The sequence below is a fragment of the Tyto alba genome, unplaced genomic scaffold, assembly GCF_018691265.1.
Source record: "Tyto alba isolate M040663 unplaced genomic scaffold, T.alba_DEE_v4.0 Super-Scaffold_20000042, whole genome shotgun sequence".
Lineage (NCBI taxonomy): Eukaryota > Metazoa > Chordata > Aves > Strigiformes > Tytonidae > Tyto > Tyto alba.
Window position 1 is genome coordinate 5,723,734 of NW_024881293.1, and position 22,210 is coordinate 5,745,943.

At 55.5% G+C, this 22,210-nt stretch overlaps 1 protein-coding gene across 7 annotated transcripts in view; it reads left to right on the forward strand.

The window, feature by feature from the left end:
* AGRN (agrin) overlaps positions 1–22,210 on the forward strand; it is a 120,710-nt gene that overhangs the window by 57,574 nt on the left and 40,926 nt on the right. For all 7 annotated transcript variants that reach the window (XM_033007553.2, XM_033007554.2, XM_033007555.2 and 4 more), the window contains 3 exons: positions 768–815; positions 18,711–18,926; positions 19,950–20,174. In XM_033007553.2, coding sequence (XP_032863444.2) covers positions 768–815; positions 18,711–18,926; positions 19,950–20,174 — 489 coding nt within the window. The remainder of the gene's footprint in view (positions 1–767; positions 816–18,710; positions 18,927–19,949; positions 20,175–22,210) is intronic.

The window sequence follows — 22,210 nt, forward strand, 5'->3', positions numbered from 1 at the left end:
GAGCAAGAGGTGGTAGGGAAAGAGCCTGGCCCGTAAGGAGTGGTGTGCCCTCTGCCACTGCCTGGCTTTGCTGCCCTGGGCACATCACTTAATAGAGAGCAGAGCTCAGTTTGACACAGGCTGCAGGGTGTTTCCCACTCAGGATGGCAGGGTCTGTGAAGCCAAGTGCCTGAGTGGAAGTCTTCTCACCCCGCTGCTTCCTCAGGGGTCACCCAAGTGTAGAGGGCTGGCTGGTGGCAAGGCTGTGCCCCCTTGCTCTGGGACCCGTGGCCGTGGGAGTTTACACCTTCTGCTGCCCCAGACCCCTTCTTTCCCCCCCTCTTTGCGTCCTTGCCGTGGAGGCTGCTGTTCCCCACCGCTGTCCTGCTCACCCCAACCGACTCGCTGAGTTGGTGCCCGAGAGGCGACGCGCAGCGCGATTTGCATCGCGGCCCCGGTGAAATGGCACACGGCGGGCTGAGGCAAGCCCCAGCCCTGCCAGGCACAGGAGGGCTGCTGCCAGATCCCAAGCCAGAGATGCTCCATCGATACAACTGGGAGACCTGGGGCTCCTGGCTCCTGTTCCTGCTGCTCCCTTCTTGCTGCGGGACCTCCCGGGTGTTCCCTGGGTGGTGTTGCCTGCTTGTGCAGGATTTGTGTGCTGAAGGAATGAATTGCTGGCCCAAAAGCTGCTGGGGAGCTGTGGACAGAGGTCGGGGGGTGCGTGATGAGGAGAAACTGCAAAAGGGAACTGCTGATAGCCCTGTGTTTTTTTTATTTCTTTGCAGACAAGCCCAATAGTTACTTTACTCAGACGCCGCCGACGCCGCGAGATGGTAAGTACGCCGTCGCCCGCTGGAGCTCGGTTCCTGTGCTGAGGATGCACTTGAGAGCAAATTGCTTGAGCCTCTCGTGCTTCCTGCAGCTGGCGGCCGAGCGGCGCATCCTGACCCAGTGATCTATTTTGCAGCCAACTGGCTGCTCTCCGTGCCCGCAGCAGTACCGCAGCTCGCTCCTGCTCCTGCCCTGGGGGTGCAGGAGCGTGGCCGTCCGGGGTGAGGAGGACTGTCCCTCATTGCTCCCGAGGAGGCACAGCAGCCCTTTTTCTGCAGAGGGTTTCCTTGGGCGGCTGTGGTGGAAATGGTTGGAAAGGGAGGTGGGATCTTCTGTGTGCTCCAGCCGTTTGCAGAGCGTTGCTGATTCACCCGCTGAGGCTGTGGAAGGGAAGGGACTGGAGAAAGGGACATTAAAAGCAGCGGTGTTGAATCCAGTGGCTATTCTGTTTGTCCCCTAAGGATCTTCCTGGCTGTCGGCAAAAGGAGGGGGGAAGCAGAAGGAGGTGCAGAAAGGCTTGCTACCCTGCAAGCACAGCGCAAAAAAATAAAAGCAAGTGGCACGTGTGCCCATGGTATGTGGCAGAGTTGGAGGTGAGAGAAGGACCATGAGAAGGTGATGGGCTGTTAGCGTGAGGAAATAGCCAGAAACAGTGTTCTGCCTCCTTTGGTCCCTCTGTTATTTTTGGTGTAGCATCAGAGCAACCCAGGGGAGGACAGTGAGAGAGGTGACTGCGTTCAGCTTGCGGGGCCTGGAACTCGAGGCTGCATCTCTCCGCTGTCTGGGCCCCCGATGTCCTCCCTGCTGCCCCCCACCCTGCCCTGAGAGCAGGCGTGGGCCAAGCAGGGGGGACACAGGCCTGTTTGGGGGAGCGATGTGGACATGGTGTTTCTCTGGGACCCTTAGCAGGTCTTGCTGGGCAAGGAGTGGAGTGGGTTGTGCTGTCTCGTGGAAGCGAGAGGTTAAATGGGCACAAAGCAGGTAGGAATCTCTCCAGTGCAAGTATGTGGTATGTGGGCTGAGCAGCTCAGGGAGAGGTGATTTTTGAGGCTAGCAGAGGTTGCTGAGATGCTGTTGGCTGTTTGTTAAATTACTGCTTCTGCTGTGCAGACAAAGTTGAATCATCCCAGCCCATCCAGTCTTGGATCAGTCAGTTCCTAACACTGTATAAATGCTACCAAAAAAAAATCTGTTGGGCTTGTGCTCCAGCTGGCAAAAGGTTTCAGCTTCATCAGCATCAGGAGCAAAATGGAAGTTGGTGTTCGGCTGGACATTAGGTATCTCCACTGCCCTGGCTAGAAACGGTGTGGGCATGTAAATTCTGGGGGGGTGTAACGCAGCCCTCCTCCCTTTCCCATCCTTGCTGGGGTCCCGCAGGTTTCTGCTTCTGGGCTCTCCTAACAATTCCCTCGCCACCTCCAGATTTTCACCTTGCCAGTCATGAGGCAGTCTGGCGCTTTCCTCATCCTCTTCCAGAGTTATTGGTCCTTCCCTGGCAGAGCAGGTGGGACAACGATGGGGTTTCCTATGGATTTGCATTTTCCCTGGACCTATGGCACTCACCTATGGAGTGCCTCTCGCCTATGGATTCCTTGGTGTCTGACGAGCAGTGTACTCACCAGCACCTCATACCTTTTCTCTGGGCTTTCTAAAGCCTTCTGGTTTCACAGACCTGTAGGAACTTTGCGTTTTGAGGCCACGCTGTTATCAGTTAATGGCTTTAAAAGCTGTTGGATGCAGGCAGGCAAGCATATGCTCAGATAATGTCATCATAGGAGCTTTATTTTCTCTGAAAATCAGGCTTAAAATGCCCTGCTTTCTGCTGGCAGACTGTTCAGTCACCTTCCCCAGCCTCCCTAGTTTCACATGCACAGATAAGAACCCAGCAGAAAACAGCAGCCAATTAATAACACGTTTGTTTCTTTCTTTCTTTCCTTCTCTGATGGGGGTGGGGAAGGAGGCGGGGGAGAAACGGATGCTAGATAAAATGTGATTAATCTATAATTGGACCAGAGAAGACATCTAAAGCAAAAATAAAAATGAACGTAGGTGTAACTCCTAGCTTAGGGCTCCAAAATATTAGCAGCCCAGCCCATCCAGATGACATACTCCAAAAGATCTCTGGTCCCCACAGGAGATGGAAAACTACCACCCTTGGTGGGTTGCCAAATGAGGTGCCTCTGTTTTTTTTCAAGTTTAAGACGGTGCAAACGCCTCGTGTTGTCTTTGGGAAGTGTTTGTGGGCAGAGGGGAGCAGGGGGGGCATGGGGAAAAGGTCCCCCCCGGGGTGAAGGGGCTGGTCCTCACTGGTTTTGCTGTGCTGGAGGGACCGGCAGTGTTCATCGCCTGGGCTGGCACGGAGGCTCAGCTCTTGTCCTGTGCTTAGTCCGCTGCCTTAGACGGGGTTACGCATGTCCGTGTAAAGTGCTGGGATTTGGCTGAGGTTTGCTGAGCCAGGGCCGTGGCTCTCCTGTCCTAGGTTTGCCTCTCAGCCTGGCTTTGGTGGGACAAGGTGTCGTGATAGTGAGAACTGTGCCCGGGAGGTGCTGGGTGTAGAGATGCTGAGCCCTCCTCCCTTCCCCGAACCAGCTGCATCGAAGAGGGACAGGCAGGGGAGGGTCTTTTCCTTGCCAAACCATCTTCCATTCCCCCGGCGGTACCTGGTGGGGTGGCAAAGGCGGCAGGTGAGGATTTGGTGGGTCTCGGTGGGTGGTGAGTGCTCTGGGATGGGGGCTGCGTCCCAGCACAAGAGTGTGACAGTACCACAGGGCCCCTCGATTGCGTCTTCCCCAGCTGGGCTTCTTGAGGATTGCCACCTCTCTTTTTGGGCCCAGCTCCTCGTTTTCTACAAGCCCGCGCAGCTCCGCGGTGAGCGGTGGGTTGCCACCAGCTGGCAGCCTGCACCGGGAGCCAACAGATCGCTGCCCACCGGCACCAGCAGAGGGTCTGCGACGCGGGATTTCTGTCGGGAAACCCTGCGACTGGAAGGCGTGCTGTGGTCCTTTCCCCTTCCAAACGGTGGTGCGAAGCTAGACAGAAATCGTTGCCTGCCCTGGCAAGGTCAGACCTTGGGTTTTGTCTGAAGAAAGTGGCTTCCCGCATCTCGGGCATCTTTTCTGCAAAGGCCTGTCCCGTGTATGCGAAAGGTGCCGCGGCCACGGCCGCTCCCCCCAGTGCTCTGGCGATGCTGGAGGTGAAAGACTTTGCCAGCTAGCAGGGAGGCGTCTCTAATTAGCACTCATGTGCTATTTATCTCTTCCTTGTCTTCCAATACCAATTTCTACCCTAGAAAACTCTTCAGCCACACATTGATTTATAGAGTGGTCTCTGCTTCATTTTGAAACAAGGCCATTAGTGCTGTTAACTCCCTGCTTTCTCCCAAATCTCCCCCGCCGCTGGCATTCCCGCAGCTGGGCGGGGGATTGTTAAGCTCTGCAGAGTTTTAAGGCCTGGCTGACTTAAAATGCAGCGCTCCAGGGAGGCCGGTGCCTTTTCCCCAGCTGAGGGACTGGCCCGTGGCATCCAAGCTGGCTAATTCTTCTCCTTTCTTGTTCTTGGTAGGCAGGAGCTGGGGAGTGTCTGCGTGGGGGGCTGGAGAAGGGGTGGATGTTGGCTCAGCTGCGGCCCCCCTGGGGCAGGAGTGCTTTGGAGGGGGGTTCCAGGTGGGGGTGCAGGGTGGGCTGTGCCTTCCTGCATCCCCTGGGGTGAAAGAAGCGGTGGGGGAGGATTTAGAGGATACCTCCCCTGCCTCCTCACTCCTCTCATCACAGATGAGAGGTTGGATTCCCGTTTGTTTGCAGCATCCCTTGGTGGAGTTGCGTGCAGGAGGCAAGATTGCTTTTGTTGTTTGCTCTGCGGAGGGCAGGGAGAACAATAAATCCTCTCGGAGCTGTGAAGCCAGGCGCATGGACCAGGCACCGGGTTCTGGGGGTCAGGTCCCTGTCACCCCTCCCCAAGAAGCCCTCGTGGTGCAGCACAGGCTCGGGCAGCCTGTTTGGCCCCTGTTGCTGTCACCAGCTCTTTGGTCTGGTTTGAGTTTCTTGCTGGCCCCAGCAGCTTTCTAAGCATCCTAATCTCAGAGCTACATCTTGCTTCTCGAGCCAGCATCCCTCACGGGTGGGGAGAATCAGGACAGCTTGCCAGGCTGGTGGCAGCCAGCCCTTATTGCTGGCATCCGTGCACCTTTGCAGATGTGCTAATGGCACCAGCCAGCTGTGGGTCCTGTCTCTGGTGGGCTTGGAAACATCCAAGAAGGCTGAGAGGGTTGAACACCCATTTTGTTTTGGCGAGCACGGATGGAGTGATGCTGGCCCAACCTGTCGCACCAGGCCGAGGGAGCAGCACTGAGCGCTTATTTATGGATGGATAAAAGCAGCAGTGACGCATGAGATGAGGACATCTGAGAAATTAAATATTGGAAAAATGCTTTCTTGTGCCTGGCAGCCCCATAAATACAGGGTTTGCAGAACTGGTCCAGGCATGGGGTTAGGCAGAGAAAACGCTGGTGCAGGTGGATTTTCAGGTCTGCATGGGGAATCGGTTGGTGGATTAACCCTACAGAGCTCTCAGTCTTTTGCCTGGCTGCTGGGTGCCCTCTCGTTAGCACCCTGTTACAGCTTTGCCTCGCCAGGTCCAGCTCCCAGTCCCCACCAGTGGTTCCCCATGAAGAGACAGCCACCAGCAGCGTTGCAAGGATTGGTTCCCCGTGGCCGTCGCTGAATTCGTTGGGGGGTGAGCAGTGCCGGGTGTTAACAGAGCATCTGACCCATGCTGGGGGGTGATGCCCGGGCGTGGGGAGAGGCTTTACCCGTCTGTGCAGGACTGTGGGGCTCTTCAGCACAAGGTTAAACCTTGCAGTGTGCTGGTGGCGAGGAGCCCGGGGCTGGCTCACACCCCGGGGGACGTGTGCGTGTCCTCCGTAACCAAATTCACTCGGAGCCCTTCCTTCCCCCATCCCTGTCCGAGCGAATACCGAGAGGCAGGCTTGGGCTTTTAGTTTCTCAAAGGAGCCGGGTGGCTCTCAGGGCAGCTCTGCGCCTGCTCAAGGGGACCAGGGGACGGGACACTTGCCTGCCCTGCGAAGAGCGCCATGAAAATATAACTTAAAATAAAACACAAGCTCTTCAATTTTGTTCCCTTTGTGCGTGGCGGTGCTGGAACACCCTGCTGGCTTTGGCTGCTAATCTCAGCTTATTTCTCTTTTGACACAAGCCAATATAAGACTTGGATGCTGCAAAATGAATTCACAGCGCAGGCTTCATGGCAGGGCTGATCTCAGTTAGAATGGGAAGGTGCTGCAGACCCGTCTTTTTGTTTTGTTTGGTTCTTGTGGGTTTTTTTTTTGGTTTTTTTTTTGTTTTGGTTTGGGTTTTTTTTGTCTGCCCACAGATGCATTTTGCAGCCCACGGTCTTTTTCGACCACCCCACGCTCTCTTCCTTTCACACCCGTGCTTTTCCCAGCCCCCTCCCACACTTGAAATGTTGGGAGCTGACTTGCGGGAGCGGGGAAAGCAATCTGCTCCAGCAATAATCCATCTCGCTACAGCCTCCGGCCGTGGTGTGTCCCCCCCTGTGTCAGCTCCCCCACCTGACAAATGCTGGGGCTGATGTTTAGCCTTGCTGGTGCTCCTTGCAGACCCATGGTGGCTTCTGGGCTGATGTGACCTCTCCTCTGCGTGTCGAGAAGTGGAGCAGACGTGTGTGGGGATGGAGTTGCTCCGTGGAAGCACGGTGGGGAGCGGGGAGAGGTTTGCACCCCAACGCCTTGCACCCCGCCGCGGTCCCGAGGGGGACGGGAGGGACCCACCACTGTTCCAGCAGCGCGAGCGGTGACGGTGTTTCTGCACCTCTGGCGGTGTCGGGCGGCTGGACCGAGGCTGGCGTTGCTGTGCAAGGAGGGACTCAGAGCATTGGAGTGTGGCGGGAAGTCTTGTCACACATCAAGGAACAGGGACAAAAAAAAAAAAAAAAAAAGAAAAAAATCACTCTTCGTGCACAAGGTGAAATTTTTGTACCAGGCTTCTCAGCAGCTGCTTGCTTTTAATTACATAGTGCCTACTCCTCTAAGACTTTGCTGCTGCACAGACTGAAGCGCTGAACCTCCTGCACTGCCGGTGCGGTGCTTGCACCCCACTCCTCGGGCCAGGGGGTGACCCGGGGTGCTCTTCTCTTTGCCTGGACAATTCATTCCTCCAGGGTGAAGCCGTCCATCACGTAGCCAACCCAAGGGTTACATCTTTGGCTTCCCCTTCCTTTTTTCTCGCTCATATTCGCACCCTGTGGCAGTGAGGCAACAGCTCGGGAGCCAGGACTGGGCTCTGCTTGCGGAGCTGCATCCCCACGCGTTTCCCTGCCTGGGTTTTGCACCCTGAGCACCGCAGTGAAGCGTGCTTCAGCCGAACCAGCTCAGACTGCTTCAGGGTTGCTCTGGAGAGAGGAAAGATGCTAAACATAGTTCTTCAAAAGCTGAACGGTAGATAAGGTAGCAGCAGTTATTAGACACCACTTTTGATCTCTTGAGAGCATTTTCTTCTCCATTTACAGTGAAGTTTGAGCTTTCTCTTGGGGATCAATTTATGCACTTTCATGTTACGTGGCTTAAGTGTTAGAGGAGGAGTAGATGGTGCTGAGGTGTTCCTGTTTTTTCCCTCTATCAGGCCCTTGCTAGGGTTGCAGATCCCCAAGCTCGCCTCACTTTCCCGCCCATCTCCGCCTCACATCTCCCAGCACTATCCTTCTGGCATTTAATCTTGGCGTGTTGTGACAAAAAAACCAAGATTTTGTGTTGCTTTGTCTTCTCATCCCCTTGGCCGTGTCACGCTGAAGCCGGTGTGTGCGATACCTCTCGGGGGGAGCCAGTGCATCACTCCCAGCTCCCGAATTAGCCCCACGGCAAATACTGCCTGGCGCTGCGCTGCGGCAGAGGATTTCTTGCCAAGTGAACGTTGGAATGAACCCCGAGGCTGAACACCCCCTCTCCTGGATGGGGCGCTTGGTGTGGAGCAAAGGGACAAGCCCAGGACGGGCTGGTGTGCGGTGGGAGGCCAGGCTTAGCGCAGAGCCTGCGGCTTAGGGCTGTGGTCACTATGTTTAATACCTGGTAGGAAATGCAGAGGGAGAGCAAAGGGCTGCAGGAGGTGTGAGGTTGGCTGAGACCCCCAGGGTGTGAGCAATGAGTCAGAGTAGCCCTTGCTGAGCACCCGGCAGCCTGGAGCCTGGGAAAGGCTGGCAAAGGGGGATGTGCTGGCTTTGCTGACTGTGCAGCTGAATCCTGCCGTGGGATCCGCTGTGCCTGGGAGGAGCAGCTTTCCCTCCAGGTGTCCAGAGCCTGCTGCAGCCCTCCTTCCTTTTTCTAATCTCCCTGATTTGTAAACGCTCTGTTCTGCAGAGCGTGGCCTCCGCAGGCAGGTTAAAACAATCCGACTATTATTTTTTTTCCCTTGCCTCCCTGCCTTGCGTGGGCTCTGTACGGCTGCCGTCCCAACTGGGTGCACTCTGTGTGCGCTGAGCTTTGGGGGGTTCTGCTGCGGGATGGATTTTTGGGGCAGAATCCTGCTCTGGGCCTCTTGCTTTGTGGCGAGGCTGGGGGGGATCTGTGGGGTGTGCGGGCAGGGCAGCGGGACCCGGCTGCCGAGGCTGCTTCCCGCTCGCATCCCTCGTGGTGTGTTTCCAAACCGCTCCTGTCTCTGATGGAGGCTGATGAATTCTGCCAGTGATTAGGAGCCGTGACAGTCTGCTCAGAGCCGCTCTTGCAGGGGGCTTGTGACAGATTAATGAGAGAGTCTTTTAAGGTGATGTTTGATTTGCAAGAGTGACTTTGATGTTTTAGACCCCAGAACACAATGCTTTCAACTCCTCCCTGCCCCACGCTGCCCTGCCCGCCCCCGGCGCCGCCTTTGCCTTGCTTGCTACCATCTCTCTGCCTCCAGCACATGATTTTGCTTTTAGATCTTCCAACTGATCAACTTTTTTCCTTGCAGCCCACCCCTCCTGACGCCCAATTACAGGCTGTGCAGTCAGCTCTCCTCCCGCTCCTCCTTTGTCTGCTTTGGCCTGTGCTGCTGGTGTCAGCCCTGCTGCTCGCGGGTTACATTTCAGTTGTGCCTTTTAAAAGTGAAGAGTTTTTGCAGGCAGCTGGGCTGTAAAAGGTTGTGGCGACAGCCACGTTTCTGGGATTCCCCTCGCTGTCTCCCCGTGTGACCCAGGAGCATGTTTGGGGGTGCTGAGCTACTACACTGTGGTCTCAGGAGGAGATACCTGGTTTCCTGGAGATTTCTGTCACGTATAGAGCTGTGCAAGGAAGATCCTTGGAGATCTGAGAGCTTTACGAAGGCTCCCAAACTGGATGGTGGATGCCTGCCACTCTCGCAGCTTCTTAAGGACCTTCCATCCTTAGGGCATGTCAGCTTGAAAACTTTAAGTGGTCTGGGGACTCATTCGGGAGAGGTTCTTGTGGCCCCGGATCGGCAGCAGCAGTGTTTCAGCTCTGTGGCTAAGTTGTGGAAATAAAGATGGGCACAGTCCTGACGAGCGAGGAGGGGTGCTGCTTTCCCGTCCCCTTTGGTACATGCAGGGCTGTACGCAGGGGTGCTGGCAGTGCCGTTAGCCAGGATTTGCCCTTGGCCTTTGCTGCACAGTGAGGCTCACTGCAAATTTCCAGATCCCCATCGATGGCATTGCATGAAGTCACTGTCTCGTGTTGTAGGGTATGAAGTGGGTGAAGTTGGGCAAAACTGGGGCTTGAGGACTCTGTGCCAGGAGCTCTGAACAAAAGCGCCTGGGTTAAGCAGCGTGGTGTTGACACCCAATCTGACAGCTCTGTGTTTTTTTCCCCAGTGCCCACCTCGGCGTGGGCTGGGGGGTGCCGAGTGGTGTTTGGGCAGGGCTGGAGGGGGTGCACATCCCGAATCTGCTGCCGGTACCTGTGTGTGGAGGTACCCGGCCCCGCAGCAGAGCCCGTCGAGCCGCGGCTCCCTCACCCAGCGAGCCCTGGCTGATGCAATTAATATTGATGGCAGGGAGGGTGGGCCCGGGGAAGAGGAGTAAATGTGCACAGGCGAGAGCCTGGGCTGGAGCGCCAGCCTAACCGGTCTCCATGGCAACGGGCACCTCGCGCTCATGCAGAATTAATGCCGGCCTTCGCAGTCCTGACACAGACACACGGCTCCGTCCCCGGGGCTTTGCGTTTCCCTCTGCCCTTTGGGCACGAGGAAGCCCCAAAAGCAGCTCTGCCCTGCTCTCGGCTGGCTCCCCCAGCGTTTGGCACTGGCTTACACCCCGGCCGGCGGCAGGGCAGGCTTGCTTAGGCTGTTGTGGTGGGGTCCTGCCCCTTCTCCGAAAGGAAAACTCAACCTTGGTCCCTGGGGTTTATTGTTATTATTAGGCATCCTTGCCTGCTACTACCACACTTGTGCTCCTTGTCATCTGGCTGAGGAACTCTCCACGGCAGCCCCCTCAACCAGCCCGTTAGCCCCTGGGCTCCAAGGGTGCTTGCCCAGTGTTTTCAGTGGCTTCTTGCCTTTTCTGTGATGGTAGCTCTGCCTCTCTACTGTAGGTATTTAACAGTGACCGCTCTGAGGCAGGATTTGGGACAGGACAAGCTAGTAGCTTGGCCCACTAGTGACCTCCCCAACCTTGGGGACCGAGTGGGGAGTGGTGGTAGGTGGGACGCAGAGGTGCACATCAGCTCAGTGTGCATTAGGGATTGAAAAGGCATTTTTGGGCATCACAGTTTTTTTTCCCTCTGCTGCCCAGCCTAGCCAGTTTAGGGCTGCTTTGTATTTCCCCAGTCCAGTTTGCTTTAAATGGCTTTAACAGGGGAGCACCCACCACTTTCTAGACAGGGAAAGTTTATAATCTGATAGCGTTAGATTAAAAGACAGCCACCTTGCACGTTTGGCACGGACATCGAATTTCAGGCTCTTCCTATGAACAGGAATACCCAGTGCCAGCGGTTCAGCTGCCAGCGGGTCCCCAGAGGCGCAGGTTGCCCGAACCTTCCCAGGTGTGCTGCGGGGAACCATCTTTCTCTCTCCATCTCCTGCCTGCAGCCCTTGCTGCAGGGACTCATGGCTGTGTCTGTCCGGAGCGTGGCTGCCGTGTGTTCCTAGCCTTTCCTCTCTCCTACCCTTTTCCTGTCACTGAAGACACTTTAAACCATGAAAGCAGGTACATCCCACCCTCTTCTCTCCCACCTGCGAGCTGTAATCAAGTTGCCGGCTGTGCTTTTCTGATTGTTTTTCTCGGCCCGTTTGGAGAAGGGATGGACTCGCCTGGGATCTGGAGCGGGTCCAGGCTGGCAAACGCACGTTTTGCCTTCAGCAAGCAGGTCTGGCTTTGGAGGGGGGGCAGCTGCCAGGAGTCGCCTGCGCATTTTCCTGGCGTGGCCCTCCTCCTCCTCCCTTGGTGTTGGGGGGGGACCGTGGGCCCACAGACCCCCTCTGGGGTGCTCCCCTCGGTGTCCTGGCTGCGGGACCAGGCGCTGATGGGGAGCACGGGGTGGGCAGGCAGGCACGTGCTGCAGAGGGTCTGTCAGGGTGCAGTAAGCAATCAGCAAGCTGCTCCAGTAGCATTTTTTTCTTTTTTATACACTGGAAAAGAGCAATTTTGACATTACTTTTATGATTATTATTATTAAGCTGGAGAAACATTTTAATGTGAATGCTTGGGGCTTATTAGACAGAGCTCTTCACCTCAAGATCTCAAAGCACTTGATGAAGCCAGCTTGTTATTAGTTCCTTCTACTTATATTGAGCTACTTACTGACATGGGGAGTTTGGTGATTATTATTATCTGCATTTTTTGTAAACGGGAGAACCAAGGTACAGAACTGGATGGGGAATTGAAGCTGGAAGCAGAAGCTGCTCTGCACCCTCCCTGCCTGCAGCCGGCCGCCGTCTCCCTGCTGCTCGTCCTCGCTGCTCTGGTTCAGAGGCTGGGAAGAAGGCTGACACGGGTTGAGAAGCTGGCCAGTCTACCTGGAGCACTTGGTGCAAATAGCAGCGTGGCCGGAACCGGCAGCTGGGAGAGATGTGGAGAGTGCTGGCTCCCGGCTGGGGAGGGCAGCATGCCTTGGCTGCTGTGGTTTTTGGGGTGCAGGGGAGTGATGGGGGCACAGTGCAATCCTCTGTGTGTGAGGGGAGGGAGGGGGTTGCTGGGGCACAGAGCAAGCCCTTTGCATACATGTGCTGTCACAGGCAAGAATAGTCTTGCCAGCTCTGGCCTGGGAGTGCTCCAGGATGGGCCAGTATACATGTGTGTGCCTTGCAGCATCTTCATTTTGCCCAGTCTTTTGGGCCCAGCTCAAGCAGAGCCTTTATTTCAATGGCAGTCTTCTCCCGAGCCGTGCGCGGCTCGTAGCCATTCTCACGGTGGCTTTGACCCTCCCCGTTGGCCACGGTGGGAGCCGTCCTATTCCCAGTTGTCCTTCCAGCCGTTTTGGGCATCTGCAGGCACTGTTGGACGCGAGGAGGTGGAGCTGGTGCCATCTGCCCTGGCAGCAACTCGTGGAGCACCAGCCACCTGCACCCGCACAGCCTGCTCGGGGAAACGCTGAGCCGAACCTTGGCAGCAGCTTCCCTGGTAGGGAAGCATCCTGCTCCCTTCCTGGTGCTAATTAGGGGCTGCCCGAGGAGGTGTCACGGATGGGGTGGGAGGCTTGGATCTGAACTGGTGGCGTTTACACTGGGTGCGATGGGTTAGTCGTTCTCTCTGCAGGAGCAGCTCGGTTCTGATGAGTGCCAGCAGCTCTGGGCCCAGACCGCAGGAAGAAGCACTCTGCAACCCCAACTCTCACTCTTCCCAGTTTCAGCTGCCAGCATAGACAGGCTCCCAGAGGCTTCTCTCAGCTTGCCATCTCTCTCCTTTCCCCCTTTTCTCCACTCATGGTTCATTGATGCAGGCATCCCACCCTGGCTTCCCGTGCATCGGTCCAGAGAAGCACTGGCAGGCTGGGGGGAGGCATTTCCTTAGCTGGCTTCTGCCGCTTGATTGCTGGGCCAGGCTGGTGCCCCTGCCCCGCTGCCTTTTCGGAGGAGCCATCCCCTTTCACCCCAACATTTTTCCGTGAACACCCCACACTGTGAGCCACCCCCCCGGGGCCAGGAGCTGTGTGGCTTCTTCTCCAGGCTGCAGCAGTGCCCCGACCTTCCTCCGCTCTGGACTATTTGTAGGAGAGGCCAAAGCCCTTCCATGTGCCCCTCAGCTTCCCCAATTAGCCTGATAACCCTCATTAACACCCCTTTGTGCTCTTTACCCCGAACCCTTCGGTCACTGCAGGGAGCAAGGTAGAGTCTCAAGAGCATAGCATATCTGAGCTGGAGCCGAGGCACTGAACCCAGTCAGGTCTTTCCCCTGGCCTTGATCTCTTCCAAAAGCCTTTTTTGCTTTTGCAGGCTCAGCCTGGGAGGGCTGAGGGAGGGGAGAGTGCTCTGTCTGCCCACGGAGTCACACTGACTCAGTTGTGGCGGGAAGCACGGTGCCGTGATTTATTTGTAGCAACACCTTTTTGCTTTTCCCCTCCTCTCCAGGAGGTGCACTTTTTTATCATCATTGTTGTTGTTGTTATTGTTATTTATTATTCTGTTTCTGTTTCAGTGCTGCTAAGAGACATGGAGAGGCTTGGCTGGTATTCAGCATGGTTACAATAAGCCCAATCCCTCCCTTTTGTTCTGTACAGCTTGCTCAAGTGTTGTATAGATACCTCACTTTAGCTGTTTCTCTCCCTCATCTTCAGTGGCTCAGGAGGTTTGGGAAAGGTCAGCTCCTAGCTGTAGCTTTTTTCAGCTCCAGACAAGTGCTGCTCTCATTGTTTGCCAAATGCCTTGCTGCGCCTCATCTCTGCAGCACTCGGATGATTTAACCAGAGCCGTGCTTCTCTTCAGATCCAGTCTGCTCTCTGACCTTGCTGCGCAGCCTTGCCGTGTGCTTTGTAGACAGTTTTGAAGCACAGTTTTGGAACAAGTGCTGAGATCCCACCTCCCCTCTGCAACCGGGGAACAGGCACAATAGGCTGCAGCCTCCAACACCCCGAGCGGGGGCTCCATCTGTTGCAAGCTGATGCTGGTTCACCACAGCCTTCCCATGTCCGCCTTGCAGAGGTGTCCATCCGTCAGAGCTGGCTCAGAAGCCTCCAGCTGCAGCGTTGCTGTGGATAAGACCGGCTTTAGGCTTGGTTTCAACCTGGCCCGTCTGTTGGGTGATGTCAAAGGTACACTGGCAGGGAAATGCGTGGTTGCTATCCTGGTGATGTTGTACAGGTGTCACTGGAGGGACATAGAGCAGGCAGAGCCCTGGTCCCCTTGCCCGCCCCTGGGCTCTGGTGCTTCTCCCGGTCGGGTGGGCTGGCAGATAATTTCCTTGCCATGCTGGCGAGCACCACCTCTGCCCTCCTGTCTGCCCCATCTTGGCTCAGATGGGAGCCTGAGGGCAAGGCTGGTCCCTTTGTTGTATCGTGGCCTGACACCTAGCAGAGCAGGGCTCTGGGAACGGAGCTTTGCATAGCACTGTCTTCACCAGCGCTGGCGGGAATCAAATTTAAGACATCATTGCATTGTGTAAATTTTACCTGCTGCCTGGAGTTTATTCGGGCTGTCATGTAGAAGCATTAGGACAAGAGTGCTTCACTTGTGCTTCACTTTTTGCTGCCTTCTGCCCACAGCCAACAAAGAGCTTCTGTCTGTGGCGGCTCTGCACGGGGTGTGGGATGTGAAGCCTTGGTTGTAGCTGAGTACCCTGGAACGGGGCTGATAGCCTCTTCTTTTTGCTTCTAAATTCTCCCCTTTTATTCCTCCCACATCAGTGATGGTTACACTTCTTGAGTCCTCCCAGGTAAAAGACAGAAAGAAAGAGATAGAGAGAGATGTTGGGGAAGAAGGAAGCTCCCTTTGAATTTAATCATTTGCAGAGCTCATTGGGTTGAATCATCTTAGCAGGCATAATAAACCTGTTTCATCTCCTGGGTCTGGCAGGGGAATTAAGGCATTTTGTCTTATTCTTGTTGGTGTTCTGAGCTTGCATCATGCAACTGCGTTCCAGCACTGGATGGGTGAGTTTTCAAAATGAACTGCTGTGAACAAATAGGCTTCTTCACCAGTAGCACCAGCGATGATTAGAAGTGAAAGAAACTTAAACAACCAATTTGCTTGTCACAATTTGTTTCTGTTTTGAAGCATTTTTCTTCCTTGCTTTGTCTGCTTCTCAGCCTGTTTACCGAAACTCAATGAAGCTGGGTCATAGTCTGCAGGAAGGACTCAAGCACGATGTTTGGGGGTTGCACCCTGCCATTCCCCCCCTCCTCATCCTGCCCGGGCATCCATGGGGCAGCTGGACCATCCCTTCGAGCTGGGATGAGCTCCGAGGCACCGCGGGGTGCAAGCTTCTCTCCTGGGAACAGAGTTTGTTGGCAGGGAGTGGGAAGGTGTCTGTCAAACACCAGTGTTGTAAAACCTCACTTTTACAACATTTGGTTGATGAAGAACAGGAGATAAATAAATACCCTTTATATCATCTTTTTTGCTCACATTTTGGCCTATTATGTCCCTAATGCATTTATGAAATATGATTCTGGGGACAAGGATAGACTGAAACTTCAATTCTGATAAAATGTCAGTTTTCTTGATGTGGCTTGACTCAAATAATTTATAATACTTAGTGGTCTTTTTGTCACTTACCATTGCTTTTATCACTTCAGATTAAGAGATTCTTAAATACATCTGGGCAAAACAATTACAGGGAGGATCACTTAAAAGGTGACAAGACCCAGTTTGGTTCCAAATCCGAATGAGCAATTTTAAAGTTTCTTTGAAGAAGAGTTGAGACCGTGAGCAATGTTTCAATTTCTTCAGAAGTCCTGTCCAGGGCTGGAAGCTTTTTTCCTGCCAGGTTCGCAGGCTGGCTGCTGCAGGGTCTAGGAGGAGAAATGGATGGCAGGGGACTGAAGGCAGAAGTGCCGCTGGTGCATGAGCTAGGTGGGAAGGAGATGCACCTGAAAATAGCAGCTGGGTTCTTAGGACAGGGTTCATGAAGTGCTCGGTACTGCCATGAAATGGGTCCTGCTGAAAACTTTCTCAGTTTGGGTGGGACCAGACCTAGGTCAGCCATTCACTTGGCAAGCTCTTGCATTGGATTTGTGAGGCTTCTTTCCCATATTCTGAGGCAAAAGGTGAGAACAGAAGCGCTTAAAAAAGGAGAGAACTGTCACTGTCACCTACTTTGAAATCCTGGACATGCTTCCCACCTTGGTTTCCCTATCTGCAAGTGTGCTGCTGGACCTGGGCTGGCATGTCCTGAAGGCAGGCACCTTCGAGCAGGCACCTGAATGAACTCTGCTCCAAGCTGGCTCTGCATCCCAAATCTGCTGCGCACACCAGCTCCCTTCCCTTCCTTTCCCTTCCCGAGGTCTGATCTCTAAAGTAGCTCCATCTCTGTCTCCCCTATGGCCAGCAGCTGATTATTCACTACACAGTTACACTTCTGTTCCACAAACGCGTGCCTCAGGTTGAGGGGACGGGATGAATCCACGCTTGCCCTGATTTTCACATTCCTCACTTGCACACCTCCTCTGCACCCTGTAATCTCAGAGCTCAACAAGCTCCTCTGCATTTTAAAAGAAAAAAAAAAGAGAGAGAGAGAAAGAGCAGCAATGGAGAGAGTAGGAGAGACTATCCAGAGCGCTTCATAAAAATGATGAATTGCTTTTAGATATTGGGCAGGAGAGAAAGAGGGTTCTTTTTTATTTGATATTAGTCTCTTAGTGGTGCATTGTTGCTGTGCATATGAGCTCAAAATCTCAAGGCAGTCAAAGGCAAATGCCCGGGAATTGAAGTGTAAATGAGCCGCTGTCGAGCATTTTATTTTGCCTTTTATGATTTCCCTTTCTCTCATTATGTAGGTCAGTCTATGTTTCTAACGTGTGCTGCGTGCGGAGGGGAGCGCGGGGCCGTGAGGTGTGCGTGGGGTGTGCAGGGGTGTGCAGGGCTGTGCGTGGGGTGTGCAGTCCCTGCCCGGCACTGTGTGAGCTCAGGGCCATCCCCGGGCAGTGGCCACCAGCTCTGGCATCTCCTGCTCTCGCTGTCTCACCTGCAGATCCTTGGGTCTGGAGGTACCGGTGCTCTCCCTCCCTCCCGCCAAGCGAAGAATTTACGTTTCCTACCACATTAGCAATTCAGATGCTGAACTGGTCTGTGCTGGCTGCTCTGATTAGTGGATGAGATAAAGAGATTTGTGCATCTCCTTTAGAGAGACGCTGGCCACGTGATTTGGCCACTTTGCATAAACAGCAGTGAATAAAGCAGCGTGTGCCTGTGGGACGATCTGTCCCAATCTGGGGCAGGTGAGGGATGCTTTCTTCTCCGTTGTGTTGTGGAGGACTCATGAAGGCTTGAGGAAAGGGGCCCTGGGCACAGCGAGGGCTATCCAGAGCCCTGGGGATGCTCATCCGTGTCCATGATGGGGTTGGAGGCACCTCCCTGCTCATGAGCTGGGCCTTGACCTCCCTGCTGTGGTGCAGAGCTGGTGACAGACCTTTCTTGCTCCAGTTCACTCTGGCAATAAGCAGACTGGGAAGCCTGGAGTGAGAAGGGGCGCAGAGGAGGCAAGAGGGCTGACCGTGGGTTTGTTAGCTCCTTTTGGACAAGGGCAGCAGGGCTTAGTCACTCAGGAGAGTGTAAAGCCAATGGGGATGGTCGTGGGGTGCCTGAAGGCCAAAGGGGTGCTGCCTTCCAGGACAACGTCCCTTCAGAGGCAGCTTTCTCTGGGTCACAGGCTTTACCTGTCCATGCTGCCCTTCCCCGCGGCCTCTGGGCTGTCTGCTCCGCGCGGTCCCGGCGTGACGGAGCAGGCACTGAGGTTACCCGTGCCTTTGCTTCATGCCCATGCACCAGGTGCAGGCGGGAGATGGGGGTTCGGGGAGCAGCAGCCCTCAGCTTGGCTGCCTCGTGCCGTTCCCGTGCTGTCCTGGGCAGAGCCTTGTTCTTGGGAGCTTGGCCTTGGGGTGGGCGGCTCTGCCGATGTTGGCATCCCTGGAGAAGGACCCAAGGACCTGGAGAAGACCTGGTTCCTGGCAGGCAGTGAGAAGCAGCACACAGGGATGATGGCATCCTCGCCAGGGAAGGACCTTTGCTGTGCCTAGATGTCGTGGTTTGAGCCCAGAGCACCACGCAGCCACCCACTCACTCCTTAACCCGTCAGGAATGGGAAGGAGAATGTGAAGCAGAAATGACTCAAAAGAATCCATCTAAGGACAGGGAAGGGGCAGCTCACCCATTATGGTCACAGGCAAAAGACAGACTCGGTAGGGGAAGAAAAGAAAACATCACTTTAATTCAAATGCTAACAAAGACAACACTTAACAGACAAGGTGGGACAGGGAGAAGCCGTCTCCCCACGGGATACAGGGGTCTCTGCTCTGGCATAACTCCCCCACATCCTTCTCCTTTCTTCCATTGACCTCAGTGTCTGTCCTTCTCATAACTCCTCCTCACAAGTCCCAATCCCCTCTCAGGTTCCCTTTCTTAAATACGTTATCGCAGAGGTGTAGCCACCATCACTGGTTAGCTCAGCTCTGGCCAGAGGTGGGTCTGACTTGGAGCCGGGGGAGCTTCAAGAAGCTTCTCGCAGGGGCCATCACTGTAGCCCCCTTCCCCGCTACCAAAAAAAACCCCACCTGTGCCACAGAAACCCAGCACAGTAGAGCATCCTCCTCTCGCTGGCACTGGCCTTGCAGTCCTGGTCCCCCGGAGAGCTGCAGCCCTTCCCCGAGCCTGGGTGATGTGAGGAGCTCTGCCAGGGGGGAGAGGGGAGGCACGGGTGGGTGCCTGGACCCGGGTGCTGGTCTGCACCCCTCCCGTTCTTAGGGGAGCAGCCACAGCTCACCTCTGCCTCCGTGTCTGTGCCCGCAGCGTGCCGAGGGATGCTGTGCGGGTTCGGGGCGGTGTGCGAGAGGAGCCCCGCCGACCCTTCGCAGGCCTCCTGCGTCTGCAAGAAGACGGCTTGCCCCGTCGTGGTGGCCCCTGTCTGCGGCTCCGATTATTCCACCTACAGCAACGAGTGTGAGCTGGAGAAGGCCCAGTGCAACCAACAGAGGCGGATCAAAGTCATCAGCAAGGGACCGTGCGGTGAGTGCGAGGGCAGGCTCTCCGGAGGCGACCGTGTGAGGCCAGGGAGGCTTGTCCTGAGCTCCTGTGGTGTGTGCTGGTGAAGTCCTGGGGGATGGAGACAGCCCTGAGGGGAAGGGACACAGAGAGCATCACCAGCTCTGCCTTGGTGATCGTCAAGAGTTCAATAAGCCGGTAATCTGATGGCCAAAGGCAGCCCAGCGACTCCCCAGAGCGGCCACATCTGCCGCGGTTAGACGTTGGAGTTTGGAGGGACCGGGGGTATGCACAGGCTGGGTGGGCTGATGAAAGCCCTTCCCCAGCCTGGCATTCACCAGCTGTGAGCAAGGAGCTGCATAAATGAGACCCCGGTCTCCTCGTCTCCGAGTAAATTAACTTGACCTTTCTCTCATGCGGCGCTCTGGCTTGCAATAAATCTGCACCCGGCGCTCCTGCTGGGGCTCTTGTCAGAGGGGAGAGAGTGCTGAGTGATTTATTTAAAATAATAATCATAAGAAAGTGACAAAAAAAGGCAAAATAAGCTGGCAAATAAATTTTGGCCCTTCCCTGCCAGTGAGGAAATTGCTCCTTGAACTCTTCCTCTAATTGCGGTTTGCAGGAGGTGCTGTAAGGACCCTTGTTTTGCTCGTTTGCTGAAGCAAGAGGCTCTTGGAGAGCATGTGCAGGGAAGGGAGCTCGCAGCAGTGAGGCTGAGAGGTTTAGAGAGGAGGGGCTCTGCCTGAAGTGCCAGGTGGGGAACGAGCTCCTTTCCTCGCGTGCCATGGGTTCGGGGCTGATCCTCCAGCCCCGCCATGCTGCCTGCCTCCGCGGGCACCGGGGCGGGTGAGCTCGCCGCTCAGGACCAGGGCTGTGGCGCTGACGGAAGGACATCCATCGCCACCGCGTGTGGTTTGGGGCACTCGGAGGGTGTGGGGGTTTTTAGGGGGGATATTGTGGTGTGTCGGGTTTCTTTGTCCCGGGAGAGGGGCGCGCGGGTCCGCCGTGCTCACGTCTGTGCCATGCCCCCCTTCCTCTCTCCCGCAGGCTCCAAGGACCCCTGCGCAGAGGTGACCTGCAGCTTCGGCAGCACGTGCGTCCGCTCCCCCGACGGCCAGTCGGCCAAGTGCGTCTGCCCGTTGTCCTGCAGCGGCGTGCCCGAGGGCACGGTGTGCGGCAGCGACGGCAAAGACTACCGCAGCGAGTGCGACCTCAACAAGCACGCCTGCGACAAGCAGGAGAACGTTTTCAAGAAGTTCGACGGCGCCTGCGGTGAGTGTGTGTGTCCCCTCTCCCCCGCTCCGCTCCACCCCGGGGGTATTGCTTTAAAAACACTTCCCACTGTGTCAGGAGCCTTGAGGGCAAGCCAGAGGGAAATGGCGAGGGTTGGGAGAGAAAAACTTTCCCGCACACTTGCTCAAAAACGCAGGCTGGGCAGAAAACAGGTCAGTCTGTGGGTGATGGCTTCTAAAAGCCAGACCAAGCCAGCGCTTCCCCCGCGGCGTTTGTCTGTGGGTGTTTCTGCTCGGGACCCACTGACCTAGTGAGTGGTTACAACATCTGTGCTACCTCCTTTCCCTCCTGCTGTTTCCCCTGGCTGGAGTCCCCCGGCTACTGCTTTTGGCAAGAAGCCGGCTGCTAGCCGGTGTCCTGGGGCTCCCGAGCAGGCAGCTCCCTCTAATTAAAGAAGCCCGACAGGCACAGATCCCAGAGCTCTGACACAGCCCTGCCACTCCGAGGATGGCTTCCTCTTTGGCTGTTGGATACTTGTAATTAAAAGCGACTGTATTCATTAGGAAAACCATGAGATCAGCCAGGACACGTGCCAGACCAGTGTTTGTCCCCGGGGGGAAGGAGTGTGAGAGTGTGTTTGGGCAGGCTGCAAACTTGGAAGAGCTTTAATTGCGCTTTCACTGCTCAGTCCCAAGTAGGGTGAGATGGGTGCAAGTGGGAGGTGCGGAAGAGGTGATGTCACGCTGGGTGCTCCAGGTTTCTAGGGCAGAGAATCGGCTTGGAGCCTCACTGCTCCTTTGAGGTCCTTCTGAGTTTAGCTGGGCATCAGCAGAAACTCGGGCAGGGTGGGTTGAGCAACCAGGGTGTAGAACCCGAAAATGCTTGGAGGTATTTGGACTCTATTGGGTGTGCTGTGGGGCTTGAGGATGTATTGCAAGGTAAGGGGGAGAGCAGGGATGAGCAGTGCAGGCAGAGCACATCTCAGATATCCTCATCATGCAGTCCCTGAGCTATGTCTGTGCCCCTGCCTCATCCCCAACCCCTCTGGTGCAGGTCCCTGCCCCCTCAACTATACTACATCCCTGCCCTGCTACAGCAGCCTTGTTTACCCACAGCTCCCCGAGTCCACACATGGTGTTCTTGTGATTTTGTTGGGGTTTTAGAGGCCTCCGAGGAGGTAACACATCCCTGGCTGGCTGCTGGCGTGACTGCAGGGCAGCAGCAAGCACGGGCAGCTCTTGCTGGAGGGGGAATGGGAGGTGAATTGGGTAGGTCCTGTGGGAGCTCCTTGGTCTGCTTCGTTTCCATGATTACTGCACATGCTAAAACGGACAAAGGAAAAGGCTTCAGCTGTGACCCTGTCCTAGGCCAGCCTTCTCCAGGTCCCTCGCCTGTTTGTGAGAGGCTGGGGAAACAGGGTACTGCATTGTTTCCTCCCCGCTGTCAGCCTGGGACTGTGGTCAACGCAGGGGTTTCAGACAAGTAGGATTAAAGGGGTGGAAACATTCGATCGTGTTTCTGCTGTTGCAGACAATGAATCAGCACTCTCCAGGTACCCAGCTTGGCAAGGAAGAGAAAAACCTAGGGCTAGAGTAGGGATTAGTGAACAGGCAGCACCTGCTTGGCCCAGGTCTTTGGTATGCTAATGTGAGCTCAGCTCATCAGAGAGGGTGATCCAGATAAACCGAGATTAGAGCAGTGGGGGCAAGGCAGCGTGTGGCCCTGGCTGCCTTCAGGGCTCTTCCAGCACTTTGGGAAGACGGGGAGGGAGATTGGGAGGAGTGGGATGAGAGCATCAAGGATCTTGCAGTGCCCAGCGAATGCCCCTTGGGCTCCTGTGGTTCCCCTGGGTTGGGGGAAAGAGCCCTGTGCCCTGGACAGAGGGGAGTGAAGGCAGCTCAGGATGGGAAAAAAAGGCAGAACTCATCCCATCCAGCAGTCACTTTGGAAAGGGTGTGTGTCCTCAGTGTGTGCAGCTCAGTAAAACAACGGGTCCTTATGCGTGCAGAGCCCTGCGGATGTCCAGTGTTGAGGAAGAGAGACCAGCACACGCCGAGTGACACTGGGGAGGGTGC